The following is a 22,478-nucleotide window of genomic DNA, read 5'->3' on the forward strand; positions in this document are numbered from 1 at the left end:
TTTGTTGGTTGTCAAAGTGGGAATGACCCACCTTTTCCATATAGTCTCTTGGCCCTGTGAACCCAATGAGAATATGAAGAGATTGAGAACATAAAAAGTGAACTATCAGGGTCACATGTGTGTCACAGTGGCTAGGTTGATTTTTGCCTACAGATTTGGGTTTCTCATGTGCAACAGAACCAAACTCTAAACTTCCTAGAAAAAAAAATGTTTATGAAAGCAAAAAAGACCTAAATGTGAAGTCACACGCATAATCCAACTTGAGGTGCTACAAAGCTAGGCAGCTTCCTTATCCTTACACCCTTCATCTGCTTCAATCTGCCACAGCCTGAACTTAGCAACTGTCACTCATTTACAGTGTAGGATGTTTAATGCTAGGGGAAGGAGAAGGACAGATCACATTTGTATATATTATCTTAACCCAAATCTTAGCCCAGAGACTGCTCACCTATATCCCTGTAGGAGTCTTATTCTGTTGACTCTGAGACAGAGAGAAGAAAATGTATTCTCACGCTGACAGAGTGTGATAGTAAATAGAATCTAAAGAACAAAGGACAGGATTAGAGGGATGCTCTTACCCTTCTCTATCCAGGAGGGAGTAGAGGAAATGGCCTGGTATTTCTTAATTTGTTTTGGGAACTATGGTTCTACAGAAAGGCAAATTCTGTTTTGACCTTAAAGTGAACTCTGAATACAGAGGTCAGTGTATCCCCCAATGAGAGCTGCTCAAAAACCACGTGGGAAAGGGAAAAAATCCGCTGCCAGTCACGACTCTCTGCAGGCCCACCCACAACACAGGGAAAAAATTGTTTATGCATGCACTGAAGAAAACCTAAAACAGAGACCAGAAGGAAGGTGTTTTCTTAACTGATAAAAGAAGTCAGCAGATTGACTCTCACCTGTGTAACCGGAACTCTAATGGGCAGCAATTATCTAATGATACAAGGAGGGTGAGTACCGCACAACCCTGTGCCATTTTGAGTGTGTGTGTGTGTGTGTGTGGAGGGTGTTATAAGTGGCTCCCCCACTCTGGGAAGCAGCTGTCTTCTTGGCACTCGGCTGAAAGATGGGAAGGAATATGAGGCGGGGAGTAGCTGCTTTGGTCTTGGGTGGCATTAAGATGCTGAGTACCTTGAGTAGCCTGGAGATAGAAAAGCAAAGAAATTTCCAGATTTCAGGGAGGAGTTTATCTCTAATGGGCAAGGAAGGTCATATTCCTAGGTCTTGACACCCAGATTACAAGCCAAGCGAGCCAGTTCCTCTGAGCTGGGTTTCTAAGTAAAAAGAAGTATTTTGTAGTGTGTAGGGTTATAGAAGAATAGCTGGTCTACATACAAATTACACTGGGATTGGGGGTCAAAAGAACTACAACTCTAACCTGAGACTGCTTCCACAGTAGGAATACAATGCTGCCTTGACCACCCTATCAGAATAGTGTGAGCCTCAAATGAGACTGAATCAGAGAAGTTTAGCTATTCTTTGTAAAAGCACATTAGAAACCTAGATTCCTATATAAACGCAAGGTTCTATTTTATGATGGGAAAAGGAAATCAGAGCCTCTGCATGCCTGTTATCTGTGAAGTGAGGGAGTTTAGATGATCCCTAAGACCCCTTGGGCTTTTAAATTTGTAGGATTCTATGAGAACAACAACAACAAAAAGTTTTACTGAGTAAAAGCAACTGTCAGTAGGGTTCTGTAGAGCCAGGATACTAGGTCTAGACTGTGGTCAGCAAGGGGGTATGTGTGGGAGGGCACAGTTACTGATTTACTGTTTTTCTTCTGAAGGTAGAAAAAAATCAGAGGAGTTGAAGAGTAAATGCAATTAAATGTCAACCTAAAGAACATGAATAGCTTAGCTTTCTTTTCCCATTCTTCTGGGTGTAATTAATCAGACAAAGTACACAAAACACTATCGTATTTTCCAATCAAGCAATCACATATTTTTAACTGGAAAGCATAGAGTCCCAGCACTCAATAACAAAAACTTAAGAGTCTGGTTATGGAGACAAAACACAAGCGAGACAGAAGTGATACAAGAAAATGTAAACTATAATTAGTACTACATCTCACTGTTTGGTAGGAAGTGGCAGAATCTGTTGTAAATAAGTTTGAGCAAATGGTCCCTGAAAATGGCTTCATTACATCAAATTCTTTAGATGAGATTTTAATGGTGTCTAGAAAAATGAGGTGTTACTATATGGTTATCTACATAACCAAGAACCAAGAACTGTGTAAAAATAAGGCTTGTAAAAGAAATCCAAACAGTTGTCACTAGCTTAGCAGAGTATTCTAACGTAAACTCTACTGGGTTTCCGGATCCCTGAGCAGATCAGATGCGGGAAGTTGGAAGCAGAGTAGACTACCCAGAGGAGCACACTGGCCATCTCTCACCTACAGTAACGGAGAAGAGAAACTGTGAAAAGCAGCATCAACACCACATAGCTCCATGTTTTAGAAGGCATGATTTCACAGTTTAAGAACTGCCATTTTTTTAAATTCATAATAATAGTAAAAAAAATCCTACTATATATAGCAATATCTATTAAAATTTTTTCAGATATAGCAGATTTATCTTTTAAACTTTTAAGAGTTTAGTTTCAGTATTGGGACAATTCATCCATGTGGAATACCTTGTTCAAACGTGATATGTGTAAAAAAGCTTTACTAAACCAATATGCACACAGGGAACACTAGGTGAATGGTGAAGCTCTGTACTGGAAGCACATGCTACTCATGTATGCTACGCATCTGTATTTTAAAGCAATTTACAAAATTCTCTTGGATATCTAGCTGACTTCCCTGGAAAAGCTGTTACCAAATGAATTTATAACTAAAAGGTTGCCTCTTTTTTTTTTTTTACAATGTTCTATTAATAAAAATATTGGAGCCAGACGGAGTATGGATAGTATAGCAGCTAGACGGAAGTGGGAGAGCCCAAAAGTTCATGGGATATGCTAAAAAGAAGCTTCAGAAAGAAAGAAAGTAGAAAAATACGGAGAGGGGAAAAGCAAGAAGGGGCAGGTGAGAACATAACAATTGGGGAAGGCTGTTGAAAGTTCTAGGGGAGAAGAAACAGGTGTGACAAGTGCTGAACTACAGGGCTGGGCCAAATGTCTGTTTCTCAAAAATAAGACTATACATGAAGGTTTTTAAAATAATAACTCTTGCTTAGGCAGAAGCCACGAGAACATACGTCAGTTATTTCTTCACTCTGCCAAATGTAGTTACGTTCAATTTTCAACAACCCAGAAAAGCGTCAACTCTGCCTCTCCTAACAAATGGACTTTTTGTCTTGGCCATTTTCTACCCTCTCTCATGAATGAGTAGCTGCTAGCTCTCCTCTGCCTAACCTTGCTGTTTTTCCTTCCTGTCACTCTTGTTTGCATCCGAGGTGTTTCCACTCCTATCAAATGCTTTCAGGGGCAGGAAGTGACCACACCCAAGTGCCATTCCACAGCATTAGGACTTACCACTGAGGTGTGCCTCCAGATTTCCCAGGCCGGGTCAATGTAAACCTATTGAAAGAGCCTCTGCTGCTTATTTTTGCATGTGTCCCAAGCAGGGCTTCAAATTGGTTTGTTTAGGTTCCAACCTCTACTGATAATTTGCATTTCTAACAAGTTCTCTGCTGAGAACTTGCATTTCCATCCCAAATATACTGAATCAGAATCTACATTTTAATAAGATCCCCAGGTAATTCTTATAACTTCCGGGAATCTTGTTAGAAACGCGAATTCTCAGCAGGGGTTTGAACCAGGACAAACTGATTTGAAGACCTGGTCCCAGGAAATCACTGAGAATAACTCACTCACCAAAAATAATACACAAGGAGAGATTCAAGATGGTGGCCTAGTCAGACACACCACGCCATTCCTTTATAGCAAAGACCCAAAAAACAAAGTCAAACAGATATAGATGACAACCCTGGAACGCTAAGCATCAAGTGAAATTATATAGAATTAGACCAAACACCAAACGGAAAAAGAAACTGAACGACAGCAGCAAATGGGGAGAGATACAGAGTAGAGATGCCCTGCTAGATTGCTCAGCACAGTGGGATCATTTTGAGACAAAGCCAGCCATGACTTTAGGTGAGGAGCACAGGAAGAGAACAACACGGAACTCTAAATAGGAGGCAGAGAAACTGTGTCGACACACCTGGAGTGAAGCTAAGTGAGCAAGAATGAGCTGAAGCTAAGGAGGGCAAGTACAGGAGGAGGACAAGAGCTTCAGGGATCCCAGTATATACAAAGCAAGGAAGGAGCCATGACCCAGAGACAGGGTAATTCTCCACACCCGTACCTGACCGATGCAGGGGAGTGGTAAGCATGGTGCAATAGATGAACCCTCCCTTTTTTCCTCCTCTCTTCCCTCCCACTCCCCCAATGGAGGGAGTGCCTCATTGCCCCCCTGAACACCCACCTTGCTCCTGGCCTGTCACCTGCCCACCTCATGAGTGACTGTGAGGATTCCCATACTGTGGGACAGCGCCTGCCCAGGATGCCCTCAGCGACCTCACACACACAGTGAACAGTGATGAGGGCTCGGCCTGCCCACCACTGCCCCACCCAACTGTGGACAGGAAGTGGATGCCCATGCTGCCAGACAAGTGCTCACTGAAGGCACCTGACTCGCCTGCACTGATAAATCAAAAAAAACAAAACCGTAAATAAAACAACACCTTCATGCCTCGGAGACAGCAGACAATATCAAAACATATAAAGAAATACGACAAGATGGCTCAACCAAATGACCAAAATAAAAAGGCAGATCAACCTCCTGAGGGAGAGATGGTAAGGGAACTGCTTGTTAAGGAATTCAAAAGGCTTATACATAGGAGGGAAACCCTGGTGGCGTAGTGGTTAAGTGCTACGGCTGCTAACCAAAGGGTCGGCAGTTCAAATCCGCCAGGCACTCCTTGGAAACTCTATGGGGCAGTTCTACTCTGTCCTATAGGGTCGCTATGAGTCGGAATCGACTCGATGGCACTGGGTTTGGTTATATATAGGATCCTCAAAGAGATCAAGGAAAATTACAGACAAAATCCTAGAAAAATTCAGGAGAACAATACAAGGACAAAATGACAAATTAAAAGGATAATTAGAAATCATATAAAAACAGCAACTAGAAATCAAGAAGATTAACAATAAAATATCAGAAATACACAACTCAATGGAAGGACATAGAAAGTGGGAGAAAGAATTAGCAAAATAGAAAAATCCCTTGATACCAATTTGTTTGAGGAACAATCAAAAAAGAATGGAAAAAAAAAAAAAAATGAAGAAAGCCTGAGAGCTTTGTGGGACTCTATGAAGAGGAATAATTTATGTGTGATGGGAATCCCAGAACAAGAGGAGACCAAAAAAAAAAAAAGGGGGGGGGTGTCACAGAAGGAATTTCTGAAGATTTGCAGGAAGAAAACTTCCCCAATATCATGAAAGACAAGAAGGTCTCCACCCAAGAAGCTCAATGAACCCCATACAGGACAGACCCCAAAAGAAAGTCAACAAGACATATCATAATCAATCTTTCCAAGCCCAAAGATAAAGAAAGAATTCTGAGAGCAGCTCAGGAAAAACAAAATATCACCTACAAAGGGACTCCAATAAGATTAAGCCTTGATTTCTGGCAGAGACCATGCAGGCAAGAAAGCAATGGGATGACATATATAAAACTGTGAAAGAAAAGAATTACCAATCAAGGATCACATACCCAGAAAAATTCATTCTCAAACACGATGGTCCAATTAGGCCATTCCGAGATGAACAAAAATTAAGGGAAGTTGTAAAAACCAGAACATCCTTACAAGAAATATTAAAGGGAGTCCTTCAGATAGAGAACCAACAACAGCAGTCAACAACCTGAAAACAAGCCACATGATGGCATCACCAAGATGCCAACCCAGACTGAGAAATCTCAAAAGTAAAATAAAGCAATAGAACTGAAAACAGGGATCCAGAGATGCCAAGCTGAAATCGATGACAACTTCAAAACAAAAAGGAGGAATGAACAGTATGGTTATAGAGAAGTCAAGGTGATATCTAAAAATAACAAACTGTTTTAAACATAGGATGATAAGGGTAAAACTCACAGTAACTACAAAAAAATTTAACAAATCTCTCCACCAAAATAAAGATTATCAAAAAGACTCAGTAAATTCAAAATCAACAAAAATAAAGGAAATAAAAAGATAATCCACAAACAAAAAGAACTTAGCACAAAAAATTAAGCAGAACAAAGAAACTAGCAACACCACACACACAAAAAAAGCAAAACAAAATGACAGCCGTAAATTTTTACTAATTGATAATCACACTGAATGTAAACTGGTTAAATGTACCGGTAAAGAGACACACCTTAGACACAAAGACGTAGAGAGGTTAAAAATCAAAGGATGAAAAATATATATCAAGTGAACAGTAACCAAAAAGGAGCAGGAGTGGCAATAGTAAGCTCTAATAAAATAGACTTTAAATCAAACTCCTTGATAAGACACAAGGAAGGACATTATACAACGATTAAGGGATCAATCCACCAAGAGGACATAACCATAAAAAACATCTATACACTCAATGACTGAGCTCCAAAATACATAAAACAAACCCTAAAGCAAATGAAAGGAGAAATAGTTCTACAACAATAGTAGGAGATTTTAACATACCAGTTTCTTCAACTAGAAAGAAGCGCAACAAAAATACAGAAGATCTAAATGACACAATCTACCAACTTGACCTCACAGACATGTAGAGAGCACCCCACCCAAGAGTAGTGTAGTACACATTCTTCTCTAGTGCACATGGATCATTCTCTAGAATAGACAACATCCTAGGCCACAAAGCAAGCCTCAATAAATTAAAAAAATATAGAAATACAAAACATCTTCTCATATCACAATGCTACAAAATTAGAAATCAATAAAGGTAGAACAAGGAAAAAATTCAAATACTTGGAAGCTGAACACCACGCTTAAAGACCACTGGGTAATAGAAGAAATTAAAAATGAAACTAAAAAAATTCCTAGAACCAAAAGAGACTGAAAATACAACATACCAAAACCTTTGAGACACAGCAAAAGCAGTGCTCAGAGGTCAATTTATAGCAATAAACACACACATCAAAAAAGAAAGGGCCAAAATCAGTACATTAACCCTACCACTCAGACAAACAGAAAAAGAGCAACAAGAGAAGCCCATAGCTGCCAGAAGAAAGGAAATAATAAAGATTAGAGCAGAAATACATGGAACAGAAAAATTGAAACAATCAACAAGACTGGAAGCTAGTTCTTTGAAAGGGTCAATAAAATCAACAAACCACGAGACAAACTGACGAAAGAAAAAAAAGGAGAAGATGCAAATAACGCAAATAAAAAACGAGATGGACAAAAGAACCAACTCGGGGCGGGGGGGGGAACGATCATAACAGAATACTATGAAAAATTATACTCTGACAAATTTGAAAACCTAGACGAAATGTACAAATCCCCAGAAACACTCTACCCACCTAAACTAATACAAATTAAGGTAGAAAATCTGAACAGACAAATTAGAAAAGAAGAAACTGAAAAGAACAGAAAAAAACCACCACACACACACACACACAAAAAAAGCCCTGGCCTAGATGGTTTCACTGGGCAACTCTACCAAACATTCAGAGAAGAGTTGACATTATTACTACCTCAAACTATTCCAGAACACAGAAAAGGAAGGAATAATTCCGATTTCATTCTATGCAGCTGCATAACCCTGATACCAAAGCCAGGCAAAGACACCACAAAAAATAAAAGAAAATTATAAGCCAATATCCCTCATGAGAAGACCTGGTGACTCAGGGATTAAGCATTCAACTTCTAACCAAAAAGGCTGGCAGTTCAAATCTTGCTGTCACTCCTTAGAAATAGTATGGAGCAGTTCTACTCTATCCTATAGGGTTGCTATCAGTCAGAATCGACTCAAGGGCAATGCGTTTGGTTTGGTTTTGGTAACACCCATTCCTGATAAAAACTCTCTGCAAAATAGGAATAGAAGGGAAATTCCTCAACATAATTATGGGTATATATGCAAAACCAACAGCCAACATTATTTTCCATGGAGTGAGACTGAAAGCATTCCCCCTGAGAGCGGGAACCAGATAAGGATGCCCTTTATCACCACTCTTACAATGTACTGGAAATCCTAGCTATAGCAGTTAAGATGAGAAAAAAATAAAGGGCATCCAAATTGGTAATGAAGAACTAAATCTATCCCTATTCTCAGATGATATGATCCTATGTACAGAAAATTCCACAGAATCCACAAGAAAGTTACTGGACCTGATAGAAGGATTCAGTCAAGTGGCAGGGTACAAGATCAACATACAAAAATCAGCTGGACTCCTCTACACTAACAAAGAGAACTCTGAAAAGGAAATCAGGAAAACAACACCATTTACAATAGACCCTCAAAAGATAAAATATTTAGGAATAAACCTAACTAGGGATGTAAAAGACTTATACAAAGAAAATTGAAAATACACTACCTCAAAAAACCAAAAGAGACCTTCATAAATGGAGAAACACACCAAGCTCATGGACAGAAAGGCTTAACATTGTGAAAATGTCAATATTACCCTAAGCAACCTGTAGATAAAATTCAATCCTGATCCAAATTTCAACAACATTCTTTAATGAGATGGAAAAACTAATCATCAACTTTATATGGAAAGGAAAGAGGTCCCAGATAAGTAAAACATTACTGAAAAAGAAGAACAAAGTAGGAGGCCTCACCCTTCCCAATCTCAGAACCTACTATTCAACTATGGTAGTCAAAACAGCTTGGTACTTGTACAGTGACAGATACACAGACCAATGGAACAGAACTGAGAACCCAGAAATAAATCCATCTACCTATGGACACCGGATCTTTGACAAAGGGTCAAAGTCCATTAAATGGGGAAGAGAAAGTCTCTTTAACAAATTGTGCTGGCAAAACTGGATATCCATTTGCAGAAAAATGAAACAGGATCCCTACCTCACACCATACACAAAAACTAACTCAAAATGGATCAAGGACCTAAATGTAAAACCTAAAAGTTCATGAAAGAAAACAGGGACAATGCTAGGGGCCCTAATTTATGGCATAAATAGAATACCAAGCATAACTAAAAATGTACAAACTCCAGAAGATAAACTAGATATCTGGGATCTCCTAAAAACTAAACACGTATGCTAACCGAAAGATTTTTTCCAAGAGAGTAAAAAGAAAACCTACAGACTGGGAAAAAAATCTTTAGCAACAACACATCTAATGAAGGTTAATCTCTAAAATATACAGAAAACGTAAACAACTCAGCAATAAAAAGACAAGCAATGCAATCACAAAATGGGAAAAGGACATAACAGACACTTCACCAAAGAAGACGTTCATGGGACCAACAAATACGTGAAAAGATGCTCATGATTATTAGCCATTAAACCCATTGCCATCCAGTTGATTCTGATTCACAGTGACTCTATGGAGAGCTGCAAATCAAAACCATGAAGAGATACCAACTCACCCCTGCCAGAATGGCACTGATCAAAAATTCAGAAAACAACAAATGCTGGCAAGCTTGTAGGGAGATCTGAACTCTAGCACTGCTGGTGGGAATGCAAAATGGTACAAGCACTATGGAAAATGATATGCTGCCTCCTTACAAAGCTAGAAACTGAAGTACCATATAATCCAGCAATCTCACTCCTAGGAATATAAGACATATGCACACCCATGTTCACTGCAGCATTATTCACAATAGCAAAAAGATGGAAACAATCTAAGTGCTCATCAACAGATAAATGGATAAACAAGTTATGGTACATACGCACAATGGAATACTACGTAATGATAAAGAACAACGATGAATCCGTGAAATACCTCACAACACAGATGAGTCTGGAGGTCATTATGCTGAGTGAAATAAGTCAATCGCAAAAGAACAAATATTTTTATGAGACCATTATTATAAAAACTCAAGGTTTTCTACAGAGAAAGAAACAATCTTTGATGGTTACGAGGGAGGGGAGGGGAAATCACTAACTAGATAGTAGACAAGTATTAACTTTGGTGAAAGACAATACACAATATAGGGGAAGTCAGCACAACTTGACCAAGGCAAAGGAAGACACTTAGAGGAACACAAAGGGAAAGAAAAAAAAAAAGGCAACCACAGTAAATACTATAGCATATATGACCCTACAACAACCGTTAAAACAAACAATAACTTACAGGCAGATACGTATGCTGAACAGGGGGAGGAGGGTGGATAGGAGTATATCCATGTACATATATTCGTTAGGCTGTGGATGTTTGTACATACAGCACATATATTCATATATATAATAGACACCAAAGTGGGGCACAGTCATAGATACATCCAACCACCTTGAGTGACCACGTTGCTAGGGCTGAGGGCATAACACAATTCATAAAGAAAATGTTCTGTATACTACTTTGGTGAGTTGCATCTGGGGTGTTAAAAGCTTTTGAGTGGTCATCTAAAATAAACTTATTGGTTTCATCCAGTCAGGAGGAAAAGAGAAGAAAACCAAAGACACGAGGAAAATATTAGTCCAAAAGACAGAGGGACTACATGTACCACAGCCTCCACCAGCCTGAGCATAGAAAAACTAGATGGTGCTCGACCACCACCACTGTCCACTCTGACAGAGATCACATTAGAGGGTCCCAGACAGAGCAAGAAAAACATATAGAACAAAATTCAAATTCACAAAAAAGACCAGACTTACTGGTCTGACAGAGACTGGAGGAACCCCCAAGACTATGGCCCTCGGACACCCTTCTAACTCAGAAGTGAAGTACTCCTGAAGGTCACCTTTCAGCCAGAGATTAGACAGGCCTATAAAACAAAAAATAACACACGTGAGAAATGTGTTTCTTAGATCAATCAAGTATACATAGACCAAATGGGCAACACCTGCCAAAAAGCAAAGACAAGAAGGCAGGAAGGGACAGAAAAACTGTACAAAAGGAAACGGGAAACCCAGAATAGAAAGGCGGAGAGCGCTGACACATTGCAGAGATTGCGACCAATGTCACAGAACAATCTGTGCATAAATTTTTTTTTTTTTGTGCTTTAAGTGAAAGTTTGCAAATCAAGTCAGTCTCTCATGTAAAAACCTATATACATACACTTTGCTGTATACTCCTAATTACTCTCCCCCTAATGAAAAAAAAATTTTTTTTTTTTTTAACGAGACAGCATACTCCTTCCCTCCATTCTCTCTTGTACTGTCCATTTGGCCAGCTTCTGACCCCCTGTGCCCTCTCATCTCCCCTCCAGACAGGAGATGCCAACATAGTCTCATGTGTCTACTTGGTCCAAGAAGCTCATTCTTCACCAGTATCATTTTCTATCCCATTGTCCAGTCCAATCCCTGTCTGAAGTATTGGCTTTGGGAGTTGCTCCTGTCTCGGGCTTACAGAAGGTCTGGGGGCCATGACCACCAGGGTGCTTATAGTCTCAGTCAGACCATTTAGTCTGGGCTTTTTACGAGAATTTGGGGTCTGCATCCCACTGCTCTCCTGCTCACTCAGGGGTTCTCTGCTGTGTTCCCTATCAGCGCAGTCATCGGTTATAGCTGGGCACCATCTATTTCTCCTGGTCTCAGGATGATGTAGTCTCTGGTTTATGTGGCCCTTTCTGTCTCTTGGGCTCATAATTACCTTGTGTCTTTTCGGTGTTCTTCATTCTCCTTTGCTCCAGGTGGGTTGAGACCAACTGATGCATCTTAGATGGCCACTTGCTAGCACTTAAGACCCCAGACACCACTCTCCCAAGTGGGATGCAGAATGTTTTCTTAATAGATTTTATTATGCCAATTGACTGAGATGTCCCTCAAAACCATGGTCCTCAAACCCCTGCTATGCCGGCCTTCGAAGTGATCAGTTTATTCAGGAAACTTCTTTGCTTTTGGTTTACTCCAGTTGTGCTGACCTCTCCTGTATTGGGTGTTGTCTTTCCCTTCACCTAAAATACTTATCTACATCTAATTTAGCGAATACCCCTCTCCTTCTCTCCCTCCCTCCTCTCATAACCATCAAAGAATATATTTTCTTCTCTGTTTAAACTATTTCTCAAGTGGTCTTATACAATATTTGTCCTTTTGCAACTGACTAATTTCACTCAGCATAATGCCTTCCAGGTTCCTCCATGTTATGAAATGTTTCACAGATTCATGATTGTTTTTATCGATGTGTAGTATTCCATTGTGTGAATATACCATAATTTATTTATCCATTCATCCATGGATGGGCACCTTAGTTGCTTCCATCTTTTTGCTATTGTAAACAGTGCTGCAGTGAACATGGGTGTGCATATATCTGTTCGTGTAAAGGCTCTTATTTCTCTAGGATATAGTCCAAGGAGTGGGATTGCTGGATCGTATGGTAGTTCTATTTCTAATTTTTTAAGGAAGCGGCAAATTGATTTCCAAAGTGGCTGTACCATTTTACATTCCCACCAACTGTGTCTAAGTGTTCCAGTCTCTCCACAACCTCTCCAACATTTACTATTTTGTGTTTTTTGGATTAATGCCAGCCTTGTTGGAGTGAGAATGAAATCTCATTGTAGTTTTGATTTGCATTTCTGTAATGGCTAATGATCGTGAGCATTTCCTCATGTATTTGTTAGCTACCTGAATGTCTTCTTTAGTGAAGTGCCTGTTCATAACCTTTGCCCATTTTTAAATTGGGTTATTCGTCTTTTTCTAGTTAAGTTTTTGCAGTATCATGTAGATATTAAAGATCAGGTGCTGACTGGAAATGTCATAGCTAAAAACTTTTCCCAGTCTGTAGGTAATCTTTTTACTCTTTTGGTAAAGTCTTTGGATGAGCATAGGTGTTTGATTTTTAGGAGCTCCCACTTATCTAGTTTCTCTTCTGCATTGTTAGTAATGTTTTGTATACTGTTTATGCCAAGTATTAGGGCTACTATGTGTATAAATTTTTGCATGAGTAACCAATTTGCTCTGTAAACTTTCATCTAAAGCACAACAATTAAAAAAAAAAATACACACAATATACTCGTTTATTATACTTAATTTCCCTGCCCCCCACAAAGATAGTATACATGAAACATCTACTTATTTTCTCCCTAACTGGATCTTATACTTACTGTCCAGTGTACCCACTTTTTTCTGTATAGGAAGCCTGCATAACTTCTCTCTATTTTTCCCCAAGATTATCAATTAGCTAGATATCTTGTTGCTCCAAAATCAATGCACACATCTCTCCTTATAATAAATCACCTATTAATCTTTCAACTCAGTTGCTCTTGACCAATTTCCTGTTCTAGCAAATCTCAGGGGTCAACATACCTCTTTCCACCTGTATTGATGGCTCACTATTGACAATGAACTTCAAAGGGGGAGGGAAGAGAGAAGGGTTGGGAGGTATATTTGAAAAAACTCCAGAGCAGCCTCTGGTACAAGCAGGTGTCATCTGTCTGCGAACTGCCTCTTTAACAACCAAATACTAAAAAGTTTTTTGTAGATAACAAAGATACAAAAGCCATGGCAGAAACGAGAAGACACAGCAAATTACTTCAGTATGTGGTTTTTACATGGAGAGATGTACAAATATTCATTAAGAGTGGAAAGAAAAGTGTACGCTTTTGTCTGAAATTTTATATCCCCTGGGTCTCTCAGGGAGCCCTGGTGGTGCAGCAGTTAAGTACTTGGCTGCTAACCAAAAAGTTGTCAGTATGAACCGACAGCTACTCCGTGGGATAAAGATGTGGCAGTCTGCTTCCACAAAGATTTACAGCCTCAGAATCCCTATGGGGCAGTTCAACTCTGTCCTATAGGGTTGCTATAAGTTGCACTCAACTCAACGGCAACCGGTAATGGGTAAGAGTCTCTCAGAAGTTCCCTACCCAGCCTAACATCTCTCCATGGCAGCCATAAATATGAATCCACAGGAACACCACTAAATGCTAGTGGTTGGTAGGATTTTTTAAAGGGGTTTTAATAGTTATTTTTTAATTGTCCAAAATAATGAGATATTTGTTCCAATTTTGAGGTGCTCTGTGTTAAGCTAGTAGCCTGGGCCAAACAGTGATGATCCAGACCAAAGAACAGGCACCTTTCAGAATGGCCATGATATAGAGAGTGGCATTCATTCTCAGAAGGGAGTCCTTGGGTGGTGCAAATAGTTAAGGCACTCAGCTGCTAACCAAAAGGTTGGAGGTTCAAGTCTACCCAGTGGTGCTTTGGAAGAAAGGCCTGGCAATCTACTTCCAAAAATTTAGCCATTGAAAATCCTAAGACGCACAGTTCTACTCTGACACACATGAGATCACCTTAAGTCTGAATCAGTTCAATGGCAACTGGTCTGGTTTTCATTCCCAGAGGAGTGGGATGTGGGGAGACTGGAGCAGAGCTGTAATAAGCCTGTAGGTATGGGGGCTAGGGCCTGGAGGCAGCAGCAGAAGTTAAGAACCTTATAAGTGGAAGTCACTCAAAGTCTCATTCCCCACTGGACAGGGTTAGCTTTTTCTCCATGAAGTGTACAGAAAGTTGGGTACTCTTCTAAGTGACAAAGGGAACCCTAAGCTATAAAGGTTCTACAGATGCTGGATCCACTCTAGCACAAGTTTCAGGCTCCTCTAATGCTGTAAAGGTGACTTTACCCTCCTGGTAGAAGCAGCTACTGAGGATGAAAGAAATTCCTGAGACTAACTACATATTTAGGACTCTGACCCAACGATAAGAATATGAAGAACGGAATACTTCAAAGGATACTTTTGCTTAAGAAACTGCTTAGGCCATAAACATCATACAGCATATTCTACTGACAACACAATTCAAACTTTAAATAGAGTACTGGGGAAAAAACAACAGCAGAAGCTGACTGCTAAAACATGAAAAATAAAAGTAGTTGATGTAGGAATAGTGGGAGAGGGAATTATTTTAAGATTTTCTTTTATTGCCTATGTGATTAAAAAAAAAAAAAACCAAATGGCTTCACATGCCCCACTGCTTTTCTAACAGACTGCGTTATTTTACCAATTTGAGGGAATTAAGGTTCCGCCATTTAAAAGAAACAAAAGAATAAAACAGACATATTCATCGCCTCTTGCTGTGGAACGCAATCTTCAGTCTATTAAATGCCTTGAGATTCACAGACCACCACCACAGACCATCAGATGCAGTCACTCTGTACTGCAGATGAAGGGTGCTGGGAAATACCGCTGAAGATGTTAATTAAACTTCACTATCATAAACATTGTTTACTTAGTGGAATTAAAAAGAAAAATAAGTACACTCTTCAAAAATATTTTCTTAGACTACAGCGTAAGAACCATAAAGGTTATATCCGGTCTCTCTCTAAGAAGCTAGAAAGAGGAAAAAAGTATTCTGAATCAAATGAAAAACATCCAGAAGTGTTTCCAACATCTTTTCCCTTATCCCTTTTTTCCATTAAGGTTCTGGATCTTTTAGGGCCTTGCTTTGTTGGTGAAAAGGCTTAGGAAAGTCACCTTAGTTCAGACACCCGTCAGATTTTGCCCCTTTAAAGTTAACACCATCATTCTGAAGGATGACAACTCAGTAGTCACATGGAAAGCTTCCTGTCTCACTAAAGAACATGGCATTCTTGATAGAATTTCTTTTCTAACGTGAAAGTGGGATTAACAAATGACTTAAAAAAAATGATGACTAACAAGTTGTACACCTTCCTTAGCAACACGGCTGGTAACAAGAGATTAAAAAACAGCCCTGAATGTCATGCAGAGGCACTCACTAGGTAACTGAAGGAACAATATAGAATCAACACGACAATTTAAGAGCTTTCCTTAGACAATTTTCTTTTTCTAACATGTTCTCAGCTATAGGTCTCAGTTTGAGGAAAGAAACCTTCGGGAGTCACCACCTCAGAGACCCTTAAATACCTGTCCGTCCCACGGGCCGAGCCCGTCCATACCCACCTCATCATCACTGTCAGATGTCTCGGAGTCTGAGGAGGCTGCAGGCTGACTCACGGGTGGTTCCTTCTCCTCAGAGTCACTGCGCTTCCGTTTTGCCAGGGACAAGAGCTCCTAACAGGGTAGAAATAGTCACATGAACTATGTTCGACAGAGAAAGAATATCCAAGAATAATAAAGTATTCACTCTGCCTAGATCTCTTTTACATCTCTGTGCTCTCAGCCAAAGGGCATCATCATGGGAACCTTTATCATGTGGAACGGGCTGGCAGTCAGTATTCCCAGCTGCTAAAGAAATGTTTTCTAAATCCTACCTCTCCCTCTTCAGGGAAATGTACGTCTACAATGGAAAAGTGACTGGCAAACTGAACTGGAGGTTACCCCCAATCCGTCACCATTTTTTCTCTCAACTACAAGAGTACTGATTCTCAGGGACTGATGAGGACAACTATCCTAACTGGTATCCTACTAGGACTCTGAACATTCTCCTTGGTATATTCATGGAAAAATGAGCATCTGCAGGCTGTTCCGAATAAGCTGACTTCACTGACAAACTGCGGCTTTCCAAGGTCACTTTATATTTTGAATGCTTAAACTAGGAAAAGAAGATTTGGATATTTCCGGCATTTAATCCCGGGTACAACAACAAGTAGGTGTGCTGGCCACAACATCAGAATCCTAACTGACAACTCTGGTACTCCCATTCACACCTCTGCCTTGTCCTGGTGATTTAAGTGAGACGGGAGCGGTGGTGTCGGGGGCTCCATTAAGCAAAGAACCATGACTACAACTAGGATTCGCCCTGTCATAGTTTCCTCCCCCCTTTCCTTGTCTCCAACTCCACTTGGCTCTGTTTCTTGCTCTCTGCTAATAACAATCACAGTGTACTTACTAGATGCCAGGTACTCTGCTAAGCATCTGATGTTTAATCTTCACAATAACCTTTAAAGGTAGGTATTGTTATCCCTATTTAAAGATACAGAAGTTGAGGCACAAGAGAGTTAAGTAACTCACCCAAAGTAATACAGCCAGTACCAGGCAGAGTCAGGATTCAACCTGGGCAGTTAGTACCCTGCCTCCCAATTCTGCCTGGTTTAATAGTCTAAAACACTGTGTCTGTCTGCCAAAAACGGGAGAAAACATAGCTAATAAATAGTAGTAGTATTACCCCTTGATGATGATGGTGCTGTGCAGTTACAGGTCAAGTATCAAACAGATTTTAAAATACTAGACTGCTACAAAGCATCAATTTTCTTCTAGTCTCTTTCTATTTTAGGAGTATGCCTTCTTTGGCCAGAATAAGAAAACGACCTTCTCAGGTTAGGAGCTGACACTCTCTCTTCCTCATGAGCAGTCAGGAAATGCAACCCTTCTCATTGCATTAGAGACAGCCAGCACGCCAACTTCCTGGAAAGGCTAAAGGTCACAGAACATTCCACTCTTTCACACCAAGACACAAATTACTGCAATATTTGAGTGGTATGACCATTTAAAAAATTGAGGTATAATTTCTATACAGTCAAATTTACCCTTTTTAACATACAGTTCTATGAATTTGACAAAAACACACAGTTGTTTAACCACTACCGCCATCAAGATACGGAACAGCTCCACCATTCCCCCCTCCCCACTCCCTTCTGCTCCCCATACCTCTCCGACCAGCCCCTGGCAATCACAGACCTGTTTTCCGTCCTTCTAGTTTTGCCTATTGTAGAATGTCATATAAGTGGAATGGTACAGTATGTAGCCTTTAGAGTCTGGTGTCTTTCACTAAGCATAATTCATCCCTACATCGGCAATTTATTTCTTTTTATTGCTACATACTACAGATGTACCACAGTTCAGTTATCCATTTACCAGGACAAAGACAAGTGAGCTTTTTCCAGTTTTGGACAATTATACACTCACATGAAGATGTCTGAGTAAACACAGTTTCTATTTCACCTGGGTAAATTCATACAAGGGGGTTTGCTGGATGGTATGGTAATTTGTTTATGGCCTTTTTTTCTTTACTAGTACCTTTTTCCCCCCCACAAAAATGCAAATTTATAAAGTTTAGAAAGACTTCTGGTGAGTAATCTCTTTCCTGACCTCTCAAGATTCACAAACGCATTAACGTGCTTGTTTTAATACCAATCCATTATAACAGGGGTTTGGACAGGCTGTCAATCAAATCAGTTTCCCTGAAACATTAACTATTATATGGAGTTGATGCCTGTTAAAAGTTACTGTGACCAAAATGTTGTTGGTATGGTCTTCTTATTAAAGAAGTTCCACTACAGAAGCCTAACAAAGGGCTCTCCTTCATCAACAAACAATTGCATCTGATAAGCACAGTCCCTGCTCTTCACCTGCTACGTTAGCTACTGTTACTTAATAACAATACTGGAGCCCTGGTGGCTTAGTGGTTCAGAGCTGAGCTCCTAACCAAAAGGTCAGCGGTTCAAATCCACCAGCCACTCCTTGGAAACCCTATGGGGCAGTTCTACTCTGTCCTATAGGGTCACTATGAGTCGGAATCGGCACACACCACCACTACAACAACAATAAACGGAGACAGCAAAGACCTTAACAGTGTGAAGGATACTGTTTCCACAACTTGGTAACTGTACAGAAGTTGACTGGGGGAATTCACAGCAAAGCTGCTTTTTATAATTAAGTCCTTTACACCCTATTGAGGCCTTGTAAGTATAACTGAAGAAACCAACGTGCAACCAAAAGCTCTTTCCAACACTGCACACATGAAGAGACCATCAGATTTGTTACTTGCAGGGGTCGATCCATCCAACATCATGTATTCAAGAAAGCCAATCTAAAACTGATTGATGCACAGGGGTAGGTCCGACCAAAGCTCTCTCCTGCCAGCCCGCCTTACTGCACCACACTGACTGAGGCAGCATTCTGTGTGTCCAGTGGTTCTCTCTCACCACCGCCCCTGCATTGCATCTCATCCAGTGAAATCCTTCCCTATTACCTGGACATTGCTCAAGGGGAACCGCGCAGTGTGGGGTGCCAGCATGGTGTAGCAAGCTTAAGCTGAGCTAAAGATCTGCTAAAAGTAACAGTCAGCGTCCACACGCTACAGGTATGGCTGCGCAGGTGCTGCGTCTGGCTTCTACAGCAGCTTCATTAACGTTGCCTAAGAGCCACATTAAATTAGACCACCAACAATGAGATCCTGATAGAATTATGTTGGTTAACGTAAGAATTCTAATCCATGGCTGATATGTGAAGACTCAGAAACTTTAATTCTCCCCACCCCACCATTCACAAATGGTGTACTTTTTTGTTATGTCTGGATCAACCTGTAACAAAACAACTCAGTTGCTCCTTATTTAAAAGAAATTAAATCTCATCTCTTTAATGAAACCTCCCGTGATCACATCAAAGTGGGATACAGATTCTGCAGCCCAGAAAAGGTGAATAAAAGCCGATATGCATAAATACCAGAGGCTTTACAGCCAATTAGCACATTGAGCTCTTCTTCACTTATTCATTCCACAAATATAATGTAACTAGTTACTACTCGCCAGGGTGACCAACCATTCTGCTTTGCTCATGACTGTCGTGATATTAAAACTGAAAGTCCTGCATTCCGGGAAACCCCTCAGTTCCAGGCAAACAGGACGGTTGGTCACACTACTACCAGCCCTGTGTAGACAGTAGTGAAGAAAAGACGAATGGTCCTTGACCTCAAGGAATTTAGAATCAAATGAGAGAGACAGGCAATAAACAAGGAAAGAAACAAATAATCACATCTAATGATAAGAGCTAAGGAAGAAGTGGATGACGGGAACGGGAAACCCACCCACAACAGAGTGATCAGCCGAGGCTTCTCTGAGGTGATGGAATTTTGGCCAAAACTAGAAACTCTGGGGGAGGAAAAGGGGGGCAGTTTTCTGGGCAGAGGCCTCTAGATGGAATAGCTAAGGCCCTGGAGCTGGCAACAGCTTCACTTAGACAAAGAAGTAAAGGAGGACCAGTGTGACTAGAGCTTAACAGGCAAGGGGGCAGAATGGAACGAGGTGGGGTTCGAGGTAAGAAGAAACCAGATTATGCCAAGGTTTACAAAGCAGAGTCCAGAGCATGGCTTTTACTTAAAGGCAGCAGGAAGCGACCAAATGGTTTTAAGCAGGGGAGTAATCCAACCCACTGAGAGTTTTAAGACAGCACTTTAGCTGAGAGATGAATAGAGGCTGGAGGGGCCAGGATGAAAGTGCAGAGAGGAGTGGGAAAGCATCGTAGCAGAGTCTCATCAGAGCGGATGGTGGCCTGGACAAGGCAAGGAGCAGCAGAGATGGAAGCAGGACATGAGATCCTTTGGAAGTACAAAAGACAAGACTTGCTGCTAAAAGCGTTATAATTCACAGACGTTGGAGATTAACATCCTGTTTCTCCTTTGACATCAGAACTGTCAGCAGAGGACCACGATTCAAACAGTGGACACTGGTCACTTTTCAGGGGTAAGACAGGGAGTCACAGTCTGTATGTATGTTTGTGAGAGGGAGGTACTTCTGTATTGTTGCAACTGTCTCAACAAGCAAGTACGATTACAGGCGTGACTAGCACCAAAAGCGGCAACTTTCCCCTCAAATTTCTAGCAAATTAATTATAATTGTAGATAAAAAATATTGAGTTGTAAAAATGCCCACAATGTTACAGAAATGTACAAAATAAAATCAGTTTTCAATCCACTCAAAATTAAAGCTACATGAAAGTTAAAAAAAAAAAAAAGATTCTACTACTTTCTTTATTCTTCCTTAGCTCCCTTCTAATACACTGTCTAACTAATGTACACTTCTACTCCCAAGGAAGGGGTCTAAGTATTCCAGTAGAGGGACTGGAGCAACAATCCTCAAATCGACAGTGTCCTTTATCCGTAGGTAATCTCACTGTAACCAGGTTAGAAAACTTTCCACCGTGGATATGCCAAGTGGTATTTGCTTATGCAACAAAGATTTATTAAATGCCTAGTATGTGTTAGGCAAGCATTATATTCAACTCCCTACCGGATGTTTCCACTTGGATAATATCTCACAGATGCTTTAAACTCCACACATCCTAGACAGAACTCCCGATCTTCGCTCCTACACTTGATCCTCCTGCTGAGTTCCCAGGCCTCATGCCTCCTCTTGCTCTTCCTCACCTCAACAATCAATCATCAAACCCTCTCAGGTCTATATTGTCAGCATATTCCACTTTCTGTCATCTCCATAATGACCACACCAGGCCAAGCCAGTCACTATTCAACAAATACTGATGGAGAGCATGTCACATGCCAGGTACTGTCCTAAGTACCACTGATACCACGGTGAACACCTATCCTTGCCCTCCCAGAGCTTCCATTCTAGTGAAACTATATTGTCCACCATCTCTCCCCTGGACTCCTCCATCTGCCTCCTACCTGGTGTCCCACCCCAGACTGTGTTCCACATAGCAGCCTGGGTGTGCAGAGCAGAGGCAAATCAAACATTCTTCCAGCTTAAAGTTCTTCAAAGGCTTTTCATCACCCTCAGGATACAGTCCAAAGTCCTTAACGTTGCCAACATGACTTGGTCGGTCGCTGTAAAACTTTTTTTTAAAAAAACCTCAACACACAGTAAGATAAGCTATACCTTATAAGCCAGTATGCACATACACACATGTATGTGAAACACACATTTCACAAAACAATATTTAGGACACACCTGATGTTTTCTAATCAATTCAATCTTAGTTTTATTTTTAATGCTGGTTGTGATACACTAAACCGACTTTCCATCCTCCAAGGGTCAAAATAGTGTCTACCTCTACAGCTTTATTTGTACCATTCTCTCCCTGACTAGTTACACCCTAGTCACACTGAGCTTCCTGTCTCAGTGCTTTTGTGCATGCTGGTTCCTCAACCACGACTACCCAGCATTCTTCCCTCCTTTGGGGTAATATCCTTCTCTCCACCACATACTGCAGGGCCCCCTTTAACTGCCCCTCCCACCCGGCTAGGATACCTACCATCCATGGTCATGCTCTCACAGTATCCTTGCTCTCCCTTCACAGCCTGCACCACAATTGTAGGGAATGACTCTGAGCAGTGCTCCTTTCTCTCTTGTGAGGCTGTAATCTCCCTGAAGGTGGTGACTACTTCTATTTTGTTCTCCCATAGCCCTAGAGCCTAGTACTGCCTGATACATTTGTTGAAAAAAAAAATCCCTGCCCTTGGGGAACTTTGAGTCTATAAAGAGCAATAAGTACACCAACAGAACACAGGTCTCAAGATGGGCTTTGTATTTTTCCTAAAAGCCTCTCTGTCAAAGCTCCCATGAGGACTCAACCTATTCCTGCAATATTTCTTAAAAAAAAAAAAAAAAAGCCAAGAGAAATGAACAAATGAGTTACATCTAGCTAACTGCAACATTAAGATACAAATTAAAAACTTCACAAGTTAACATTGACACTTCTCACAAATTCATCCTGAACTTGCAACTCTGCCTATAAATAATGTGAAGGCAAATATGTTAAGGAGAAACACAAATTTTATGCACTC

At 40.6% G+C, this 22,478-nt stretch overlaps 1 protein-coding gene across 1 annotated transcript in view; it reads right to left on the reverse strand.

The window, feature by feature from the left end:
• RTF1 (RTF1 homolog, Paf1/RNA polymerase II complex component) overlaps window positions 1-22,478 on the reverse strand; it is a 69,592-nt gene that overhangs the window by 40,884 nt on the left and 6,230 nt on the right. The window contains exon 2 of the mRNA XM_003418668.4: window positions 15,959-16,069. Coding sequence (XP_003418716.1) covers window positions 15,959-16,069 — 111 coding nt within the window. The remainder of the gene's footprint in view (window positions 1-15,958; window positions 16,070-22,478) is intronic.

Source organism: Loxodonta africana, chromosome 10, assembly GCF_030014295.1.
Source record: "Loxodonta africana isolate mLoxAfr1 chromosome 10, mLoxAfr1.hap2, whole genome shotgun sequence".
Taxonomy (NCBI): domain Eukaryota; kingdom Metazoa; phylum Chordata; class Mammalia; order Proboscidea; family Elephantidae; genus Loxodonta; species Loxodonta africana.